Source organism: Dama dama, chromosome 19 (genome assembly GCF_033118175.1).
Source record: "Dama dama isolate Ldn47 chromosome 19, ASM3311817v1, whole genome shotgun sequence".
Classification (NCBI taxonomy): domain Eukaryota; kingdom Metazoa; phylum Chordata; class Mammalia; order Artiodactyla; family Cervidae; genus Dama; species Dama dama.
In genome coordinates, this window is record NC_083699.1 from 41,622,198 (window position 1) to 41,641,318 (window position 19,121).

Below are 19,121 nucleotides of genomic sequence, written 5' to 3' on the forward strand. Positions count from 1 at the left end.
GGGCTACAGTCTTTGAGATCGGATACAACTGAGTGACAAAAATTTTGTGGAAAGAAGTTTGTCTGTTCTTCCAGACATGATACAGTAGATACATAACATTGTTCATTCATTCACTGAGTGTCTATTAAATATGTTAAGGTTATTCCCACATCAAGATACCTTGTGGTTAGAAAGGGACAATCTACTTCCTAGTACATTCCAAATGTACTAACTTTGTTACCTAAGAAACACATGGGACAAGAGTTCTTTCAGGGCACTTTTTTTTATTCATATGAGTGTCTGAGACTTTACCTGGCATCATAAGTAGGTGTCTCATTAGCATCCCAGCATAAGACACATCTCTCCCGTCTGTGAGACATTACAGACAATAAAGGGTCCAGATACTGCTTCCTTCACCCTGCCAGCTTCACTTTGGTGGAAAATATGAAATAAATATTATTCACATTAACCTGGCACAGAGGAGCTTCCTAGGCTCCAAAACGTGTAGTCATGAAAGGGCCCTGTGCTTTGTTTAACGCTCTGCTGTCATGATTTTGAAACTCTTAATAACTTGTGAACAATAGGCCCTGAGTGTTCATTTTGCAATGCGCCGTGTGAATTTCTGCTGGTTCTACCTACTTAACACTTGTTCTTCTTGGCTATATTGGTCTGCCCTCTGCCTCTAATTGTACTTTACCAACATGTCCACTCTCTTCAAATCAAAGAAATAAGCAAATAAGAGCCCCTTTTTTGTTGTTAACTAAATGCTTTTTAAATTAACTTCCAAAGTTCTATTTCCTAGCAAGTTAATGACATAAATTTTTAATAAAGCTATGAAAAGTCTCTAAGAAAGTTTCCTTTTTTTTCCCCCAAGAAAATTTCTAATCATACTGTTCTTACTTTGGTGGGTTTGTTGTCTGTGTTTCAGACTAGTTAATACAAAGATGGTATTGGCTTTATGCTCTTTTTTAAAAAAAGACAACTGAGTATACTATTTAGCTTTTGTTTCTTTAAAGTAAAATTTGAGGAAAGCTTAAGCTGAAATATGTTTTCCCATTTTTATCTTGAATAGTTAGCAGCTCTTTGCTCAAACCTGAGAAATCTAGCTCTATGCTATATAAATTGAGGAGTCAGGATTGGAAGCAAATCCTATTGTTGTGAAGTAAAATATTTCACCCAAACTGTATGGGATTAAAAATTACGGCATGTAAAAGCACAGCCATCAACACCTATTAATAACTTGAAATACATTTTCTGCTTCTTTAGTGCCACGGAATATGCTCAGTCTCACCGCTGTCCCAGAAAGGTCTTCTTTGTACCTCTGAGGTAAATGGAGTTTCCATCTCTCTTAAGTCCTTCAAGCAACACTGAGTGTTTACTCACTGGCTTTTAAAGCTGGGTCCCAAACTTTTCTCTTTATATTTGCTGGAAAAAAAAAATTCAAAGGGCCATGTTTCTTTGTTCTTCTCTAAGCCCACAATTAGCTGAAGTTCCATTCTGTATAGCTAGGAGGAGGAGGACAGGATTGACCTAACAGGCTTTTTTACTGCCTGTGAGAAAGTGCTCGGTGAATTTCTTTGTCCCTTTTGTCAGGGCCGACTGCCTCCCTAATTGTACTGCTTGAGGGAAGCACGTGCCTCTGGGAGCATTATCTGATTCCTACAGGGCGCTCAGGAGTGCTTTGTATACTGACCCTTAACTTGAACACAAATAATAATTTCTTTTCAATCCCCTTCCCAGACCATTCCCCCAGGCTTGGACACCTAAGAGCTTTAATTCAGCCAGGGCTGTGGACACCTTCATCGGGGCCTCAGGTTTTAGTTTTTTTCCTCTCACAGCTGTCTCACCTGCAGCCTGCCTCACCTGTCAAGGGGGGAAAGGTGAAGAAGGAGACGAGGAGGACTGGGAGCTGTGGAAGTCGGAGGAGAGCAGAGGCGAGACTAACAGCTGCTCTTGTCAGCAGGGGGATAAGTGTAAAGAGATTAATAGTTATCTGAAGAGCAAATGGGGACATGGCATTCGGCAGTGGAATGTGAATGTATAAATGTAATGGAATGGGCATGCGACTGTTAACATTTAGACAGATGCTCTCTGGACTGAATGGAATGGCAGAGTCCTTCTCTTCCCCATGTGAAATACTTAAAGTTTAGTAAAATAACTTCCTTACACTTAAGTTGAATTCTTTTCAAGCATCAATTTCTTTACAAGTTTGTGTTCTCTTTGACTTTTTCTGGGACTCTTGGTTATATTTCACTTGAAGAGCCAGACTCCTCATTTTCTTTATAAAATGTGTACCAACAGGACTGCCTTCTCTTTGCTTCTGATTTGTTTTCCTATCACTAAATTGAAGAAACAATGAGGATTCCCTGTGTCAGAAGGTTTCACAAAGGGAAAACAGCATGCAAGCTGGTGGCCGCTTCTAGAAATGTGTTCAATTTAACTCAGGAATGACTTGAATTATCTGATCAGTCTGACAGGTGTGATGGTGTAGACTCGGAATCAGATTTGGTTTCAAAATAACTACTCTTGGCTTATTAGCCAACGCTTGAGCAATTCACTTCCCCTTTCTGATAGTAATACAGTAAAGATTCTTTTTGTCAATGAAATGAGAAGTTAAATCATTACTTCCATAAACATCTTATTGAATTATCTACTCAGTGCTGATTTTCCTAGAAGAAATAAAATTTTTGGCAGAGAAACTGTATGAACTAATGTACTTCTGAATTATACAAAATATATAATTTTAACCACAACTAGATGGTTTTTCTCTTACACATGTTCTGCTTTAGAAAATAAACTACTACAAAGAAAATGAAAGAACAGATGGAAAATTAGGCTGTTTGGATGGTATCATGTTACCTTTTAAAATACATAGCTGCCTTTCGAGCCAGGATAGGAGGGGTGTTTGGGGGAGAATGGATACCTGAGTATGTGTGGGTGAGTCCCTTCACTGTTGACCTGAAACTATCACACACTGTTAATTGCCTGTACCTCAGTACAAAATAAAAAGTTAAAAATAAATAAATTGCCCATGTGGTCTCTCCTTTCAAATAATCTACACTAATTCCTAAAAGTTACTGTTTTGAGTGAATAAATATACATGCCATTTAACTTAAGGTAAAACTGATGAGATTTTTAAATTGCCAATACATATGACAAAGTTTAAAAATCACAATCTTGTATATTTGTAAATAAAAAGATTTACTGAAGTATTTTTAGAAAAAAATAAAATACATCGTTGCGTCTTCCTAAGATTCCTACTCCTTCCCCTCCAGTTTTCATGAACCCAGTTTTGGGGGGCAAGTTGGTACCCTGAGACAGAATTTAGAATAAAACTTAAAGAAAATCTGGAGGACAACCATTTTGCTCAATAGACAAGTTGACCCTTAAATCTTCTCTAGAGCATGTGTATCTAGTGGTCTTTTTCATTCTGACTACCAAGACAGAAGAAGAAAAAAATAGCAGGTGGTATTCATTTGTTTTAAGGAATTCATAAGCAGCTACTGAACAGTGATGTTTTTTGCCCAGTTTGCGAATAAGCACCCTATCTACTTTCAGATACTCTTGGGGAGACTCAGTTTCCAAAGGCTGCCCATGACGCTGTGTGATCTGTGCAGGTCTTCATAAAACATTCCCGCACGCCTGGCGCTTCTCTTGGTGTTTTGAACTAGGCATCACAAATTGGTCATTTTCCTTTGAGTGTAAAGTGCAGCAAATCTGAAGTTGATCTCTTGTGGAAGGCATGCACCAAAAGATGCCTTTTGAGAAGCAACAATCTGTGGGGATGGGATCTGGGTCTCCTGCTTGGAAGGCAGATTCTTTACCACTGAGCCATGTGGGAAGTATAGCAAGCACTGTTCACTGTATACACAAGACCCATTTCTCCTCTTCTTCTGAGCTCACAGAACCCCAATTTTCTCAGGAAAGAACAAAGCTTCCTTTCATCTGCTTTGCTCTCCCCCAGACCCAGGGGATTATGATTTGTCTTATCAGTCATGGCAATCACCTTCCGTTTGGCCAGTGATGGGTTTAAGGATATTTCCCAGTTCCAGTCAATGAGAAATAAGGGAAACTGTGACTTCTTTTTCCCAACTTGAAATACAATCTCAAAAGAAAATCGGGGGACTTCCGGGTGGTCCAGTGGTTAAGACTCTGAGCTTCCACTGCAGGGGGACACAGATTCGATCCCTAGTCCGGGAACTAAGATCCCATATGGCACATGGTTAAATGGCTAACGTGGGGGTTTCTGGGTGTCCTGCAGCCACAGTACACGAACCTGGGGCTCCTAAACAGCATGGACCAGCAGATCCAGAACGGCTCCTCGTCCACCAGCCCCTACAACACAGACCACGCGCAGAACAGCGTCACGGCGCCCTCGCCCTATGCACAGCCCAGCTCCACCTTCGATGCCCTCTCACCGTCGCCCGCCATCCCCTCCAACACCGACTACCCGGGCCCACACAGCTTCGATGTGTCCTTCCAGCAATCAAGCACCGCCAAGTCCGCCACGTGGACGGTAAGAGTACGGGGGCCCCTGTGCCCTTGAACTTGACCCCCAGGTCTGTGGGGTGTCTCCGTCACCCCCCAGGCTCTCTCCTCCATCAAAGCTTAGAACTCCATATTGAATGGTCGAAATGTTCTCCCTGTCCTCTAAGGATATTTTGGTTTGGAATATTCCACACGGAACCAGAAAGAGAAAAAGTACCATTTAGTAGGAAGAGCCCTGATCTGGAAACCAAAGGCCTGTGTTCTGGTAATTCTAGCTGATGTGTTCTTGCCTGCCTCACCTTTTGTGTGAACTTTTTTGGAAATATGTAAAGCATTACATGGATGGGAAATGTAATCCTAGGTTATATGTGTTTGCAGTCTGCAAAATGTAGGCTAGTTCCTATTTATTAAGGAAGGCTTAAATTTGCTCATACATGTAGGTTCTCTAACATGACTCATACTTTATTGATAAACATTTATTTATTGCATTTAGAAGCATGTACCCCCCCCAAAAAAAAAACCCTCAAAAACTATACATCAGAAGCCTGAAATAGGTTCAAAGAAATTCTGATTTAAAATGTTGGAAAAAACATAATTTTGCTAAAAAAAAATGGAAATATTGATCATTTTAAAAATTCAAAAGCTGTAGGAAGTTTTATTCTATTTTAGAGTTGATTTGATAATTTATTATAACATGAATAAAGCTCAGCTATAAGGGAGGAGACCTATAAGACTGGTTTTAAATGGTTGATCAAAGAATGCCCAAGACCAAAGTGGCACACATTTGTCAAAGAAGTCAACTTTTGCCTGGATTATAGAAATCTTTCACATGTCATCCTCTTATGGAGAAGTAGCTTTCAAATTGTTTTAACAGATTATTTCCTGTTTGGCAAATAGTTTTCTTTGGAAAGCATTTATTCTTTGTATGCCACAGTATCCAGGCTTTACTTCAGTAGTACAGAGTTTATAAACTAATCTGCATTAATAACACTAAATTCCAGCATAATTTCACATACATCCCCCCATTTTGACCTCACTTCTTTGTGAACTCTGTAGGGTATGTTTCGCAACTACTTTACTAGGGAAAACTGAAAGAAAGTGGGGTTTCAGTGACATCCCTAAAGATACAGAGGCTTTTGTATAGCTGGTCCTATTTCTGATTCTGTCACCACTACTTCATCTCCTCCTTCCTCCCCCCTGCCCTCCAGATTATGCGCTTGCTTTCTTTTTCCACCATTTCACATCAGGATGTTCCAAACGTGTCTAAGAATTTATCATGGTGCTTTTCTTTCATGGTTTGAGAAGTTGTTCCATCCTGGTTCCTTTTTCAACCATAACAGAAGTATTAGCTTAAAACTGGATCTCTCTTCAGTGTGTGATTTTTTTTTTTTTTTTAAATCAGTTGTGTCATACTGTTTAGTCTCTTTTATATTAATACTCATGGAGGTGGACACTCCAGGTGAATAAACTTAAGTCCATAGGCCTTAAGGATATATTGGTTGATTGATCTAAGTAATATTTTGCCACTAGAACAGCCATTTTATAAATGGAGCCCTGATGTGTTTCAGAATAGGGGTCACCAAGTGGATGTTTACAATCACTGATCTTCAGACCTTACTATTGCTCATCTGGCATGCTCATGCGGAGCTCCACTATAGTAGGAGCGAGTGCGTCTGAGCGATGATGGGCACATTTGGTGCCACTAAGTGAAGAATCACTGCCCTTCTAAAATAGCTTAGGCTGGGTGGAGCATGGGGATGGAGTGGGGTTGGAGCATTCAAAGCCTCTCTCTCAGAAAAGTACACTGTCTCAATAAAAAAGGTTAGGCATGTTTACATAAGTGGTAGGTTAAACAGCAAAGAAAATGTTTTGTAGAGTACCGTGGTAAACGTTCATTACATGTGGCAAGCGCGGTATCAGAAGCCTACAAAAGGGGTAGGCGCTTGTGGGGAAAGAACATCTCTTGGGAGCCAGAAAATCTGGATTCTCGCCGTGATCATCCTCATGACCCTAGCCAAGTCACTTCATTTTTCTAGAATTCAGTCTGTGCCTCTGAAGAGGGTGAATAGGGTGAAAAGTACTCCCTTTCCTAAGACTCCATGCTCCCAATGCAGGTGACCTTAAATTTGAACTCTGGCCAGGGAACTAGCTCCCATATGTCACGTGCCTAATTATTTGTTTAACCAGGCACAACCAAATAAATGATTTTTTTTTTTTTAAGAAAAAGAAGCTAAGTTCTTCTAAAACCTTTCATCAACATAGAAATTTCTCTTCAGTTGTCTGCAGTCTATGTTATAGGTATTGCAGAATAAAATGATTGAATTAGATGTCTATTCCATCCTATTAATATAGCACTTGGTACTTACACTTGTATTTGTTCTTTCTTATTCACAGTTAGATTTCTTTTAGGCCCAGCTACATTTCTTCTAAATCCAGCACATTTAAACTCTTGTTTGAGTAACTGCTGAGATCACCTAAAAACATGTAATTCTTAGCCATGGACACCAGTGTCTTATACATTAGGAGCATCTAACTCTTTGAGCCAAATTGTGTATCCTCACACTGATGCACATTTTAAAGTGTTCTCTCATACGTTTGTCTCAGGTGGAGCCTCAGAACCGAGGCTGTTATCCCCAGTTTCAGAAGTGAGAAAACTTCAAGAAGTATAGGTTACTTGGTTTATCACCAGCCCAGGAGATAGAGGAACCCAGGCCTGCCTCCCTCCCAGTTCAAGTATTTCTACCATCCTATTTGGGATGCCCTTGTCGCTCAGTCGATAAAGAATCTGCCTGCAGTGCAGGAGACTCAGGTTTGATCCCTGGGTCGGGAAGATCCCGTGGAGAAGGAAATGGCAACCCACTCTAGTATCCTTGCCTGGAAAATTTCATGGTGGGCGGCAGTCCATGGGGTTGCAAAGAGTCGGGCATGACTGAGTGACCACTTACTTACTTACTTACCATCCTATTTAGACTGCCTTTCTCTTTACTGACAGAATCAGGGATGAACAGGCATTAGCAGGCCCTGTGTAGCATGGAGTGAAACCACCTAACAAAGGACATTTTTTATGCTACATCGTATACAACACCTATTTCTTAGGCATCTGTGCATTTTAAAGAAGTCTTTCAAAATAAAACACCAAATTTTAAAAACTGCCCACAAACAGGAAGCAGAAGCAGCAGCTGTCATTAGGAAGGGTCATACTTATTACATCATCCTCTGGTAATTCTTTAATAAAAATCTTGTTTGTACCATTTTTTTCACTTGTCATCCTTTTGTGTTGTTTTCTGTTATAATTTCTGGCTTTACTCAGACTCACTGCCAAAATATAATTAATATCTTTAGAGTATATATGCATATTTCTTTTGCTTTTTCTGTTTCCAATAATGAATGTGTGTTTCCAGTTCCATGAAAATGTGGTATCTATTTTAAACTTCTTCCAGTGAAATAAAGTGAAGAGCAATGACATTTTCCATATTCTCTCTTCCACACACACACACACACACACACACTCACACACAGTCACACCCAAACCAACATGGAATTTAGGACTTGATTTCAAACTTTCTTATTTCTACGATGTAATTACTACTTTCTGATAGAGGCCTACCATTTAATATAATAAAGTGCTGGTCTAGCATTATAGCTAAGACTCGTCAGTCATAGGCCAGTTGTCAGTATGGTAATTTGGAAATAGAAACTTATGTGCAGAGTTCAACCCTGAAATTTACTATCAGCATTTAGAAAGTGAAAGAAAGTAAAGTTGCTCAGTTGTGTCAGACTCTTTGCGACACCATGGACTGTAGCCTACTAGGCTTCTCCATCCATGGGATTTTCCAGGTAAGAATACTGGAGTGGGTTGCCACTTCCTTCTCCAGGGGATCTTCCTTACCCAGGGATCGAACCCAGACCTCCTGCATTTCAGGCAGGTGCTTTACCCTCTGAGCCATTAGCGCTCAGCAGCGTTTAGGATCTGCTCAAAGAGTTCAATTTCTTTAAACCTGACTGTACCCCCTGCCAATGGCGATGCTCATACCTTCCTTATAAACTCTTTATCATGAGGATTATGTGCCATGTGCAAAGGCACTGGCTAGTCATAGACACAAATACATTTACTGAGTCTGAACTTGAATCTCTTTGCTTCATGAGTTTATTAGTTTTATTGAGGGTTCAGTTGTGCCATAAATAGTAATTTGAGAGAATTCAAAGAACAACATCTTCAGTTTTTTTCTTTTTCCTAGTGCTTTTGGGCTGTTAACATGCATACTGCAGCCCCATGGGACCGTGATATTATCCACCAATCAAATACATGACTAAATGGCCTAGGGTGATATCAGGCTCTCCCATGTGCTAACTTCTGCAGGCTGGCCATGCTGCCTTCCTAAGTCTTTCCAAGCAGATGCAGGCTCTCCTTGTGTGCACTGAGAAAGACTTTTTCCAGTTTTAAGAACCTGGTGAATTCCAGCATTTATTTTTCATTTATGGGGATGTCTTTTTTTTTTTTTTTTTAATTCTTTGTTTTTAGTAAAGAATATCTGGGTTTTTTGTGCCAAAAGTATTGGAGGCAGCCTACATGCTCAGCAGTGGGGAACTGGATATGCTATAAATTATGTCATATTCACTTGACAAAATACTCTGTGTTCATTCAAATGAATCACAGGTACTGAGCTGGAATGCTTTTGTTGGAGTTGAGAATAAGGAAAAGATGAGTTTTCTATGGCACCTACTAGAGCTTTGAGAGGACTGCTAAGTACACCATTTCTGGGAGTAAAGTGCTTTCTTTTGCTGGACTCCAAGGACAAGACTTTTTTGTGTGAATATCAATCTGTCTTGACCTGTATTGATCTTGAGAGCTGTTTTTCCCACAACCCATGACACACAGTATTATCTGCATGCAAATACTGGGAAAATCCTAAGATTAGTGTGTTTCTGTTGTACTCAGTCTGAGATAATGGCTCTGGCCTTTGGACATACATCCCTTTTGCTCTGGTGACTTTTTCCTTCCATAGATATGAAGGTCTCATAGAGCAGACACCTTGACCTAGTGCTCAGAGTCATATTCAGCATATAGTAGACCCCTTAATAAATATGGAAAAAGAAACTTTATTTTCTCCCCATGGCCAAAGGAAATGACTACGTTCTGAACAACATCCCTTCACTCTGACCCTGATTGTTCACTGTTCATGAATTCGATGCCTTTTCTTCCACCCATGATTTAGAAGGTCCTCTTCTTTGACTTTCCTAATCATGCCAGCCTCATGTTGTGTTCAGAGCTTTGAAGAATCTGACTTGAGCAAGTGGAGAGATTAGGGAGGTGGCATTTAAAAGGGGAACATCCAGTTCCCCAAGAGTTTCATTGATCCCAGCTTATCGGTCTTGCAAGCCCGCTCCCCTTGGCTGCTCCACAGGCGTGTTGAGATGCGTGCCTGTGGCCCATCCTGCCTGTCATCGGGTTACCTGTAATGTAAGACTTCCAGAAGAAGGCTGCCAGCTCTGCAGAAATCTAATGCAAGCCAGCCCATTGCGTGGCCTTCTGGAATCTTGGGACTCTTAAGAATAGCCCATCAAAGGACATGATGTACAGACAAACTTTTCCATGGTGAACATAATTTATCCGCTTCCTTGTCGAAAGGAAACACTTCTCTCATCAACGTTTGAGCCTTAACTGGGGCTGATCTTAACCGAGTGGCTGTTAGATTTCATTGCTGAGGAACAGAAGTCAATAGGCTTGGCTCCTGCCAGTGGTACATTTGTTAATCACAAGTTATTTTCACTTCTTGCCAGGGCTGTCCTATAAATCTCCAGAGATACATAAAGGAGTGTCGTTTTATGCCCCTTCCATGATAAAGAAAATAATAACATTGAGTACTGTTGCCTGTTATCCAAGATATTTTTTAGTTCACAGAGTATTAAGAAAGAATATCCTAAATGAAGGGTTTAGAGATTCTTGGGAATGGTTCATGTTACTTACTTAACTCTAGATTTTGCACTTTAAAGTGAATTTCCATTGTAAGCCCTTGTATAGGGGTGTTGTCTCCAGGTCCAGAGCAGAATAACTTAGTCAGCAAGTTTGCCCTAACTTATTTAAATTAACTCTAGGTTAATGTATTTGTGATAAGCCAGTTTCACCTAATCTGATGTTTAGGGCCTTGCCATGTTATGCATGAGTGGTTTCCTGAATGCACTGTAGGGATTCTCTTTAAAGGGAAAATTTTGATATTTATTTATTAAATCTAATATTATAAGAACTGACCAATGATTGAAATAAAACTTGCCTTTATTTTTCTACTACAAAAAGAATAGCAGTAAATCACCCTTTTTTTTTTCTTTTCATTCCTTGTCCTGCCCTTCTTCCTGCTTCTCCATTCTTCTTTCCTCCCCACCTTCCTTTTCTTCCTCCCCCTCCTCCTTCATTTATGTTATCATTCATAGTAGTCAGTTTGGTTTTGTAGGTATTACCAGCCACATGATCTTTTGTTTTTTTACTATAGCTTTGATTTCTTGGAAGGGTGGATTATTATGAGGAGGATTGTAATATAAATAAATTACAATGTAAGTTTCTATCAAGAACAGGGATCAGATCATAAGGCTCGTTTTTCTAAAAAAATCACTTCAATTAATAAGCTAACTTGGACGTGGAAAACTCAGATATCTGGGGGACCACAGGGTAGCCTAAACAAGTCGAATGATAAGGATGGGCATAGTGTCAAGGTGAGCTTGCATACCTTATCACAGGGCATTTGCTTTGCAACTCCAACATGGTGTCATGGGGGAAGGTAAACCTGAAGTTAAAAGATGAATTTTTCAAGAACATGTAGAAACCTGGATTCTCATGTGATATCTTCATATCTTTAAAAGATAACATTCATTAAAAAAAAAAAGTTGTGAAAACCACAGATCAAACAAAGCAATAGTCAGACTGAAGGCCATCTTTGCAATGTATGTAGCAGTGACAAGAGACAGTTACTTAAAGTTTAAATTAAAAAACTGGAAACTAGAGCAAGCATCAAAGGGAAAAGTTACTAGTGAATACATTCTATTCAGAAATAATAATTCTCTATTCTTTACAAAAGTCATACAGATTAATCACTGGCTTGCAATAAACTAAGCAGCACATTGTAAAAGTGGATCTTTTCTCTGTTTTCTTACAGTAAGTGACCTTGCTACCTTCACATCCCTATAAAATTTTGTTTTATAAAAATATAATGATACGCAGCATTGGATCCTTGGTGTAAAGAAAGACTCATATTTGTTTTGTTTTAACCCTTAGAGAGTTTATGGGACTCCAAAACTTAACTCTCTAAAATTGGCCAAAGCTGAATTCAGAGAAGTGCCGTGAGATTGAAAGGGCTTCGAATCCATTTTCTCGGTTCACTAACTGATGACTGATTTGTAATTAACACATAGAGAGTGTGCCAGGACAAAAATTACCAGGAAATTGAGGTATAGACAGATAATGATGTCATGGTATTTTTTAACGGCTCAAGAAAAATGCAATATATCATTCAAATTGACAGAAATATCTTCAAGTCATCCCTGAAGGATGAGTGCCATGTATTGGGCTCATGTCTTCCCACATGTGAGCTTTACACCTTCTTCTGTTTGCATTCCCTGATATTAACCATTTCCATAGTGTGATCAAGTCTTGTAACAGTCTCCACCCCCTCTGGTGGAGAAGGGCAGATGTATTTTTCTCATGAAAGGTATTTAGCTGTCAGCTGTCTTTTCATGAGTAAAAGCAACTGCATGTGGAATAAACCCTCATGGTTTTATATCAACAGCAATTAGTATGTCTATAAGGTCACTGGAGCAAGGAGATGTGAAATGACATAGTTTTCTCCCCAGCGGCTTCTAATTTTTCGAGATTAAAGAAGTTTATTGCAGAACAGAAAGAGGAATCTTAGACTCTTTGAAGCCTTACAGATGTCTCATAGACACGCAGTGGTTTTTGGAACAAGGGGTCCTGTAATTAGGCACACAGGAGCCTCAAGGGACTGATCTTAACTGCCATCTCTCTCTGGTTTTTAGTAAAGATTACGACCCCATCATCAGGCTCCCCCAGCTGAAATTTAAAGGAAACTGGGAGTAGCCAGAGACCGTAGAACCTAATTTACTGTGAGGTAAATTAGAGAGGGAATCTCACTTTACAAATAGAATCAGCCTTCTCATTTGAGTTTGAATCTAATAATGAAGACTCATGATTTCTTAGTGTTAATAACAAAACAGTGTAATTTGTCACCTTGTTATTGTATTAGAAGGGTCTGAAGATTTGTAATGTAACTTCTAATAGTTTTATGCGGAGCTAATTCTGCATTGTCAAGTACCTCAAACAGGTGTTTTTTCGCGGGTTACTCACTGAGTTTGCAATCTTGGTTGTACTCTTTATGCTGTTTTACCAGTATCATCTGGACTATTGTGGAAAATAGAATGAATAATATGAGGACACCATTTAAAAAGACTTTTTGTTTTTCCTTGGAAAAGTTTCCAAGTTGTTTTACATAGAAAGATTAATAATTGCTAAACGTAAGAATCCTCATTTGAATTTGAGATGTCGTTTGACAGACTCTTGTGCTTCATTAAGATGAACACAGGACTCAGAAGGACAGCAGTGGGCACTGACAAGCTGCGTGATCATGGGGCAAGTGACTCTGCCTCTGCTTATCCATTAACGGGTATTATAACATTTACTTGGTAGGATCGCAGGGAGGCTTAATTAAAGTTTACCAAGTGCTTTGGGAACCTGCGAGATGAAGCTCAGAAAACACAATATGTTATTATCTGCATTTTTGTTTTTAGATTTATCTGTGTGAATAGTACATATCCATGCTTGCAATTCAGGCAGTTTTTTGAGGTTTTCCATTTATAAGCAGACCTGAAATGAAGCAGTATAGGTCTACAAGTCCGTAGAAATAAATGTAGGATGAATATATATGTTTGCATAGGTGTTATTTTTTTTTCTAATGTAAAATAACTTCTTAAAGCCTATTTAATTAGATCTTATTATAATTGTTAATCAGATGCTATTTTTCTTAAGAGTCTCAGTACTTTATTGGTAATAGTTCAGCAAACTAGTAGCAGAGTTTTTTTTTTTAAGTATTTATGTATATTATTAATTTATATGTTTTTGGCTGAAGTGGGTCTTCGTTGCTGCACGGGCTTTTCTCTAGTTGTGGGGGGCAGGGACTGCTCTGTAGTGGGGGCCAATCTCTAGTTGTGGTGTCCGGTCCTCTCACTGCAGAGGCTTCTCTTGTTGCAGAGCACTGGCTCTTGGGCATGTGGGTTTCAGTTCTTGCAGCACGTGGGCTCGGCAGCTGGGGTTCCCGGCCCTAGAGCACCGGCCCAGGAGCTGTGGCTCACAGCCTTAGTTGCTCCATGGCATGTGGAGTCTTCCTGACCCAGAGATTGAACCTGTGTCTCATGCATTGGCAGACAGATTCTTTACCACTGAGCCACCAGGGAAGCTCCAGTAACAGAGTTTTAAATTGTGATCATTTTAACTGCAGTCCATCAGGTCACAAAGAGTTGGATACGACTTAGCGACTGAACAACAACAGCAACATTTTGACTAGATCTTTAGAAAAAAAAAACTTTGTTCTTTTTCTTAAAAATGCAAAAATAGATACACATATTTGTTTAAATACAAATATTTCACTCTTGCTGAGTAAGAAAGGAGTTAATTTAAAAAAATTGTAATTTGACTTCGAAGATATTCCTTCCCTCTGTCTCCCCCTTTCTTGTTCCTTCTACTTTGTGTGCTAATTTGAGATTTTCATATTTATGAATTGAGAGCCCTAACATTAAATGATATAAATTGCCTCTCTTTTTTGTTTTACAACTCTGTATTCTTGGAAAAGAAAATTTCGTTTTCCCGTAAGAGCGATGTTATAATTATGGATTATGTTTCTGACAAAAGAATTGTCATCAAGTAAGTCATAGATATGATTAACTGTATGTCATAAAAGCAAAATCCTATAAGCTATGATAATTGTTTAAAATAGCAAAATGATTCTCATAGTTCTATAAAATTTGCTTAAATATATTGTATGCCTTGATATATGTATACTGTTTACTTATAAAATCCTAACAATTACTTTTATAAACTTGACTTATCTAAAACTGATATGCTGTGGAACAAACATTTAAATTATCATGTGACAGAGAAAAATTTTGGTGCATTTGATACATGATTTGAGAAGCCTACATTTCTCAAAATAAGAGAATTAGAATGAATAATTACAAACTGTATTCCTTTTGTTAATAATTATATTCAAAATATTTTTGTAGTATAAGACCATTATCTTAAGATATTGAATCCATTTAAATTAATTTTTATGAATTGTTTAAAATATTAAATATATTATTATGGATTTTGCCTATAAGAAAAAGAATGGAAAAGAAAAACTGGATTCTTTTGAATTTGAAAATAGAGTTTGGTGTGTTTTTACTATCCCTGCCTGCCACTGCACTGTCCAGAGTGGAGTGGTTTTGAGAGGAATAACTGTCCCCCAAAGCAGCTGGTTATGAGAACAGTGGGATGCTAATAGAGAGTTTGGTTTCTTTGCCTTGGTGATTGATAGTGGAGGTCTTTGAGGACACAATTTGTGCATTAGACTCAGGGTTTGGTGTTTTTTTAAGCAACCACTTTAAGCACTATCTATTCAAGTTTATCACCTACCCTCACTTAGTGGGGAAGGCCTTTGGAAAATGGTGTTTAGTTGGCCACTTAATAAAGCAGACTGACCAACTCATAAAATAAATACTATTTTCATAATAGAAATCTGGAATGACTTTTTCTGTACTTCTACAGTTAGAGTGGATGCACAGGAAATATATCCTGCTATGATAATTAATAATTCCTTTTTTTTAAAACTCATCCACATAGTTACATAACCTCTTTTTCCTTTGCTTATTCTCATGCCTAGAATGCATTGAAGTTTTACATGTAAAAATAAGTGCACACTTTTAAAATGCTTTAGTCTCACCCCTCTGAGTTATGGAAGACACTTGGCAAATGGCTATATTAATTAGTCTTTCAAAGGAAGATTATCAACCTCTCAGAGTTACCATGGATAACTCATTCCTTAGGCTTATATTGTTCTCTCATAATATTCACTGGTAATAGATTAGATTTTATGTTTATCTTCAAAGACTACAGTTTACACTTCTGTATATAATTGTAACAAAAGCATGGCTTGCAAATGTTTATATTTAATATTCTGGGAATCATCATATAATTTAATAAATAGTAACTCATCCATAAACTTTTTGCTGTAGAAGTTGGGATGACAAGTGATGAGGAACTTGAGATTTAGGGAAAAGAAGATGTCTCATTCAGCAGCAGAACTAGAAGGAAATATAGAGTTCTTCCTGTCTAGTTTCCTACTCATGAAGCAATTAAATATAATATATAGTTATTTGTGTAAGTTTCTATAATGTATTCATATTTCAGAATTGATTTCTTGCCTTGAAAATGCCACAGTTTTCAGCTATAATGCCTTTCTTTGCATAAACATTTTAGACATAGCTATTAAAAAGTGTAAGAGTTATGCTAGGATTAGTCTTTTTATTAAGTTTTCATAAAATCTTCTCTCAACCTTCACTCAAGTATAATTATCCTCTTTAGATATTTAGGATTAGGAGTGGGAATAGGGAGAGGATACTCAAAAAGAAGAACAATACAGGGAGGAAGTGAAATGATTTGTTAGAAAATAGTGAGTGGATCCTTATTTAAAGGAAAATGTGTACATTTTGAATGTGTGTTTGATGTTTTCTAAGACAATTTTGTAGCCCTGAGAGTGTGTTTTCATGACATGGACTTCTACTTTGAGGAAAAGAGCCAAACCATTTCAAATGAAATGTTCAAATTTAGTCTAAAATCTTCGCTTCATTCATTTCTGTACTTGATAGCCTGCTGGATGTTTTTGCTTTGACGTATAAGAAAATACCTCTTATTTCCTTTAGTTTTCTTTTTTTTTTAAGGGGAGGAAAGGGGACTTCTTACTTTCTTTTACCTAGCAAGTCTTGATCCTTTTCACATTTACTTCAAAATGTACAAAATGTACTACATGTACAAAATGTACTAGATGGTCTTAGTAAATATAATGGTAAGTAAATATAATTCTATATGCTTTTCTAAAATGCTTTGAAATTTCCAGGAAAGAAAATCTCTGTAATTATCTGCTTGTGTTTTAGTAAAATCAAATTAAGCAATAAAACTGTAAGGCTGTTTTCCCATGATAGCAATGATGGTTTTATTTTAATAGACGTGGGTTTTAACTCTAGTTGGTGCCATAATATAATTGAAACCGTATCTTTGTGTCGAAGCATTTTTAAATATTATATGGTCTTTCTACCTTTTAGAAGTATTCTTTTATTACAGTTACTTTTGAATCTATGTTTTCCTTCCCACTAACTCAGAACACAGCCTCGATTCACAGAGTTTAGGATTGATTCTGACAGTCATACTCTTTGCCTTTGAGGAGCCTAGTGGGTTTTATGTATATAAACAAATGACCAGAGCTACTTGAATATCTTTTGTCAGTGGTCTCAGTTAAGGGTCACTGATGCTCAGCATATGGAGAATGCTTTAAGACAAGTTAATTAGAAAGGGAGCAATTAGCATGGATATTTTATGCCTGAGTACTGACTATACTGTTATGTGAACAGTGAGAAAGGTTATATCCTTCTGAGAGACTTGCTCACAAGCATTCCCAAACTAACAGATTTTTCTTTTTTTAACTGGATTGAAAATTCATTTTGAAGTTGTCGCTTGAGCATATGGCTGTGGGGCATAGATAAGCTCCTAATGTATTGCTTTCTTTATTTGTTTGACTTCGGGATTGAGACTCCAGAAACCAAAACTATTAATAATGTTTGAAACATTTAAGCAGAAGAGGGAATGATCTTTTTCCATAAATTCCTGTTTTAAAATGAAAATATTCTTCCAGTTGCTAAATTACAATGAGATATGATATAAATATTTTACAATATATAAGATGTAAAATATCTGAGATACTTACAATGTGTCTGTTTTAGTTACCTTGTAAGGCTGAAAGTTCCAGATACTGTGACCCATGTTAGCACTCAGCCATCCAGCAAAGCTTTGCCTTTTTCTGAAAGCAGGGGCTATGGTTCTTTTACTAAAGAACAAGCCGAAGTGCCTAAGGAGGCAGAATGGTGAGTGGAAAAAATTCAGGCTTTGTGGTCAGATAGACCTAAGGTTGAATTCCACCTCTCTCTATCTTTGTGGCCTTAGGCAAGACACTGTCTCCAGGGCAGTTTCTTCAACCCTAAAATGGGGATAAACGCATCTTGAGGTAGCAAGGTTATTGGCAGGTTTAGACATAACGAATGTAGAGTACATAACAGTGCCTGGTAAATGGTGATTTTTATTAGATTAGGTCATGAATTTAGGATTAGAATTTGGGTACGTCAGGAACTGCAGTAGGGAATCCAATCTGTGGAGTACCTCTAGCTTCTGACACCTTCCACCACATGGTGGAGGTGATAGGTTAGCACAGTCCTTAAAGCGTTTACCCCAGTTAGGAGCAGGGGAAAATGATATCTGCCTGGGGCTTCTTGAGACTATAATCTGAAGGGTTCCATAGAAAAAACAGAATTTGGGGTTTTTTTTGTAAAACATTTTAATTTTGCATTTTAATACAAATATACATTTAAATATATTTATCTCCCGCATTTAAAAAGCATCTTTAAAATTAGAGTTCCAGGAAGATGAGTAATATTTACCCTGTGGGTTTGAGTGACACTCAGGCACACTGCCATGTATATTTCTGATGTACAAATACCTTAACCATGTAAGAGGCACAATTTTGAGGTAATTGATTTGCTCTGGGAGAGTGGTAGAGAGCACTTTAGTTATTTGTATAACTTCAGCCCACAAAGAACATGGACTCATGCTCTCAATGGTGATTGTGTTGAGTGGTGAGCAGAGCTCCTTTTTTTTTTTTTTGACTTAACTTCTCTGAAACCAGTACATCCTAGATTTGCTGGGATGGCCCCAGAAGGCACAATTACCACAGATGGGAGAGAGTCTCCGGGTGGCAGATTCCAGCTCAGAGGGAAGAATGGTCAGGGTTCTGCTGGGCTGGAATGCACCACCTCCAGTGGTAGTGAGCACTCAGCCCCTGGCGTGATTCAAGATAGAAATGAGAGCTTGACTTGAGTTTTAGGTGAGAGAATGAATCAAGTGGTCTCTGAAGTTCCCTTTGAATTTAAAAAAAAAAAAAAAAAAAGTCTATGCATCCAGAAGAGAAGGCCTTTGTTGCTGGAAGGAGAGAAAGAAGAAGATAGCAAATGACCAGGCACATGGTTCAGTGGGGAAGAGAGCAGACTTTCCAGAGGGGCAGTGGATCAGCTGAATTAAGAACACAGAGGCCAGCCTGTTTTGCTCGCCTGGAGACAGGACTCTGCTATTCTGCCTGAAGCTGTGGTCGTGGATAGGAAGCAGCAGCTCGAGAGGTAGGATGGGGCCAGCCTGTGTGGGTGAAGGTATTTGGACGATATCCCACGGGCAGTGGGGCTGATGCTGAATACTTTTGGAGCACAGGAATTATCATGCTCAGAACCGTAGATAAAACCCATTAATCCGGCATTGTATGGGGGCTAGTTGGAGGGGGCCTGGAGAACGGAAGCAATCT

General features: G+C 38.4%; 1 protein-coding gene across 3 annotated transcripts in view; it reads left to right on the forward strand.

Annotated features, from left to right (window-relative positions):
• The window catches only part of TP63 (tumor protein p63), a 246,224-nt gene that overhangs the window by 153,173 nt on the left and 73,930 nt on the right, over window positions 1-19,121 (forward strand). For all 3 annotated transcript variants that reach the window (XM_061167911.1, XM_061167912.1, XM_061167913.1), the window contains exon 4: window positions 4,241-4,495. In XM_061167911.1, coding sequence (XP_061023894.1) covers window positions 4,241-4,495 — 255 coding nt within the window. The remainder of the gene's footprint in view (window positions 1-4,240; window positions 4,496-19,121) is intronic.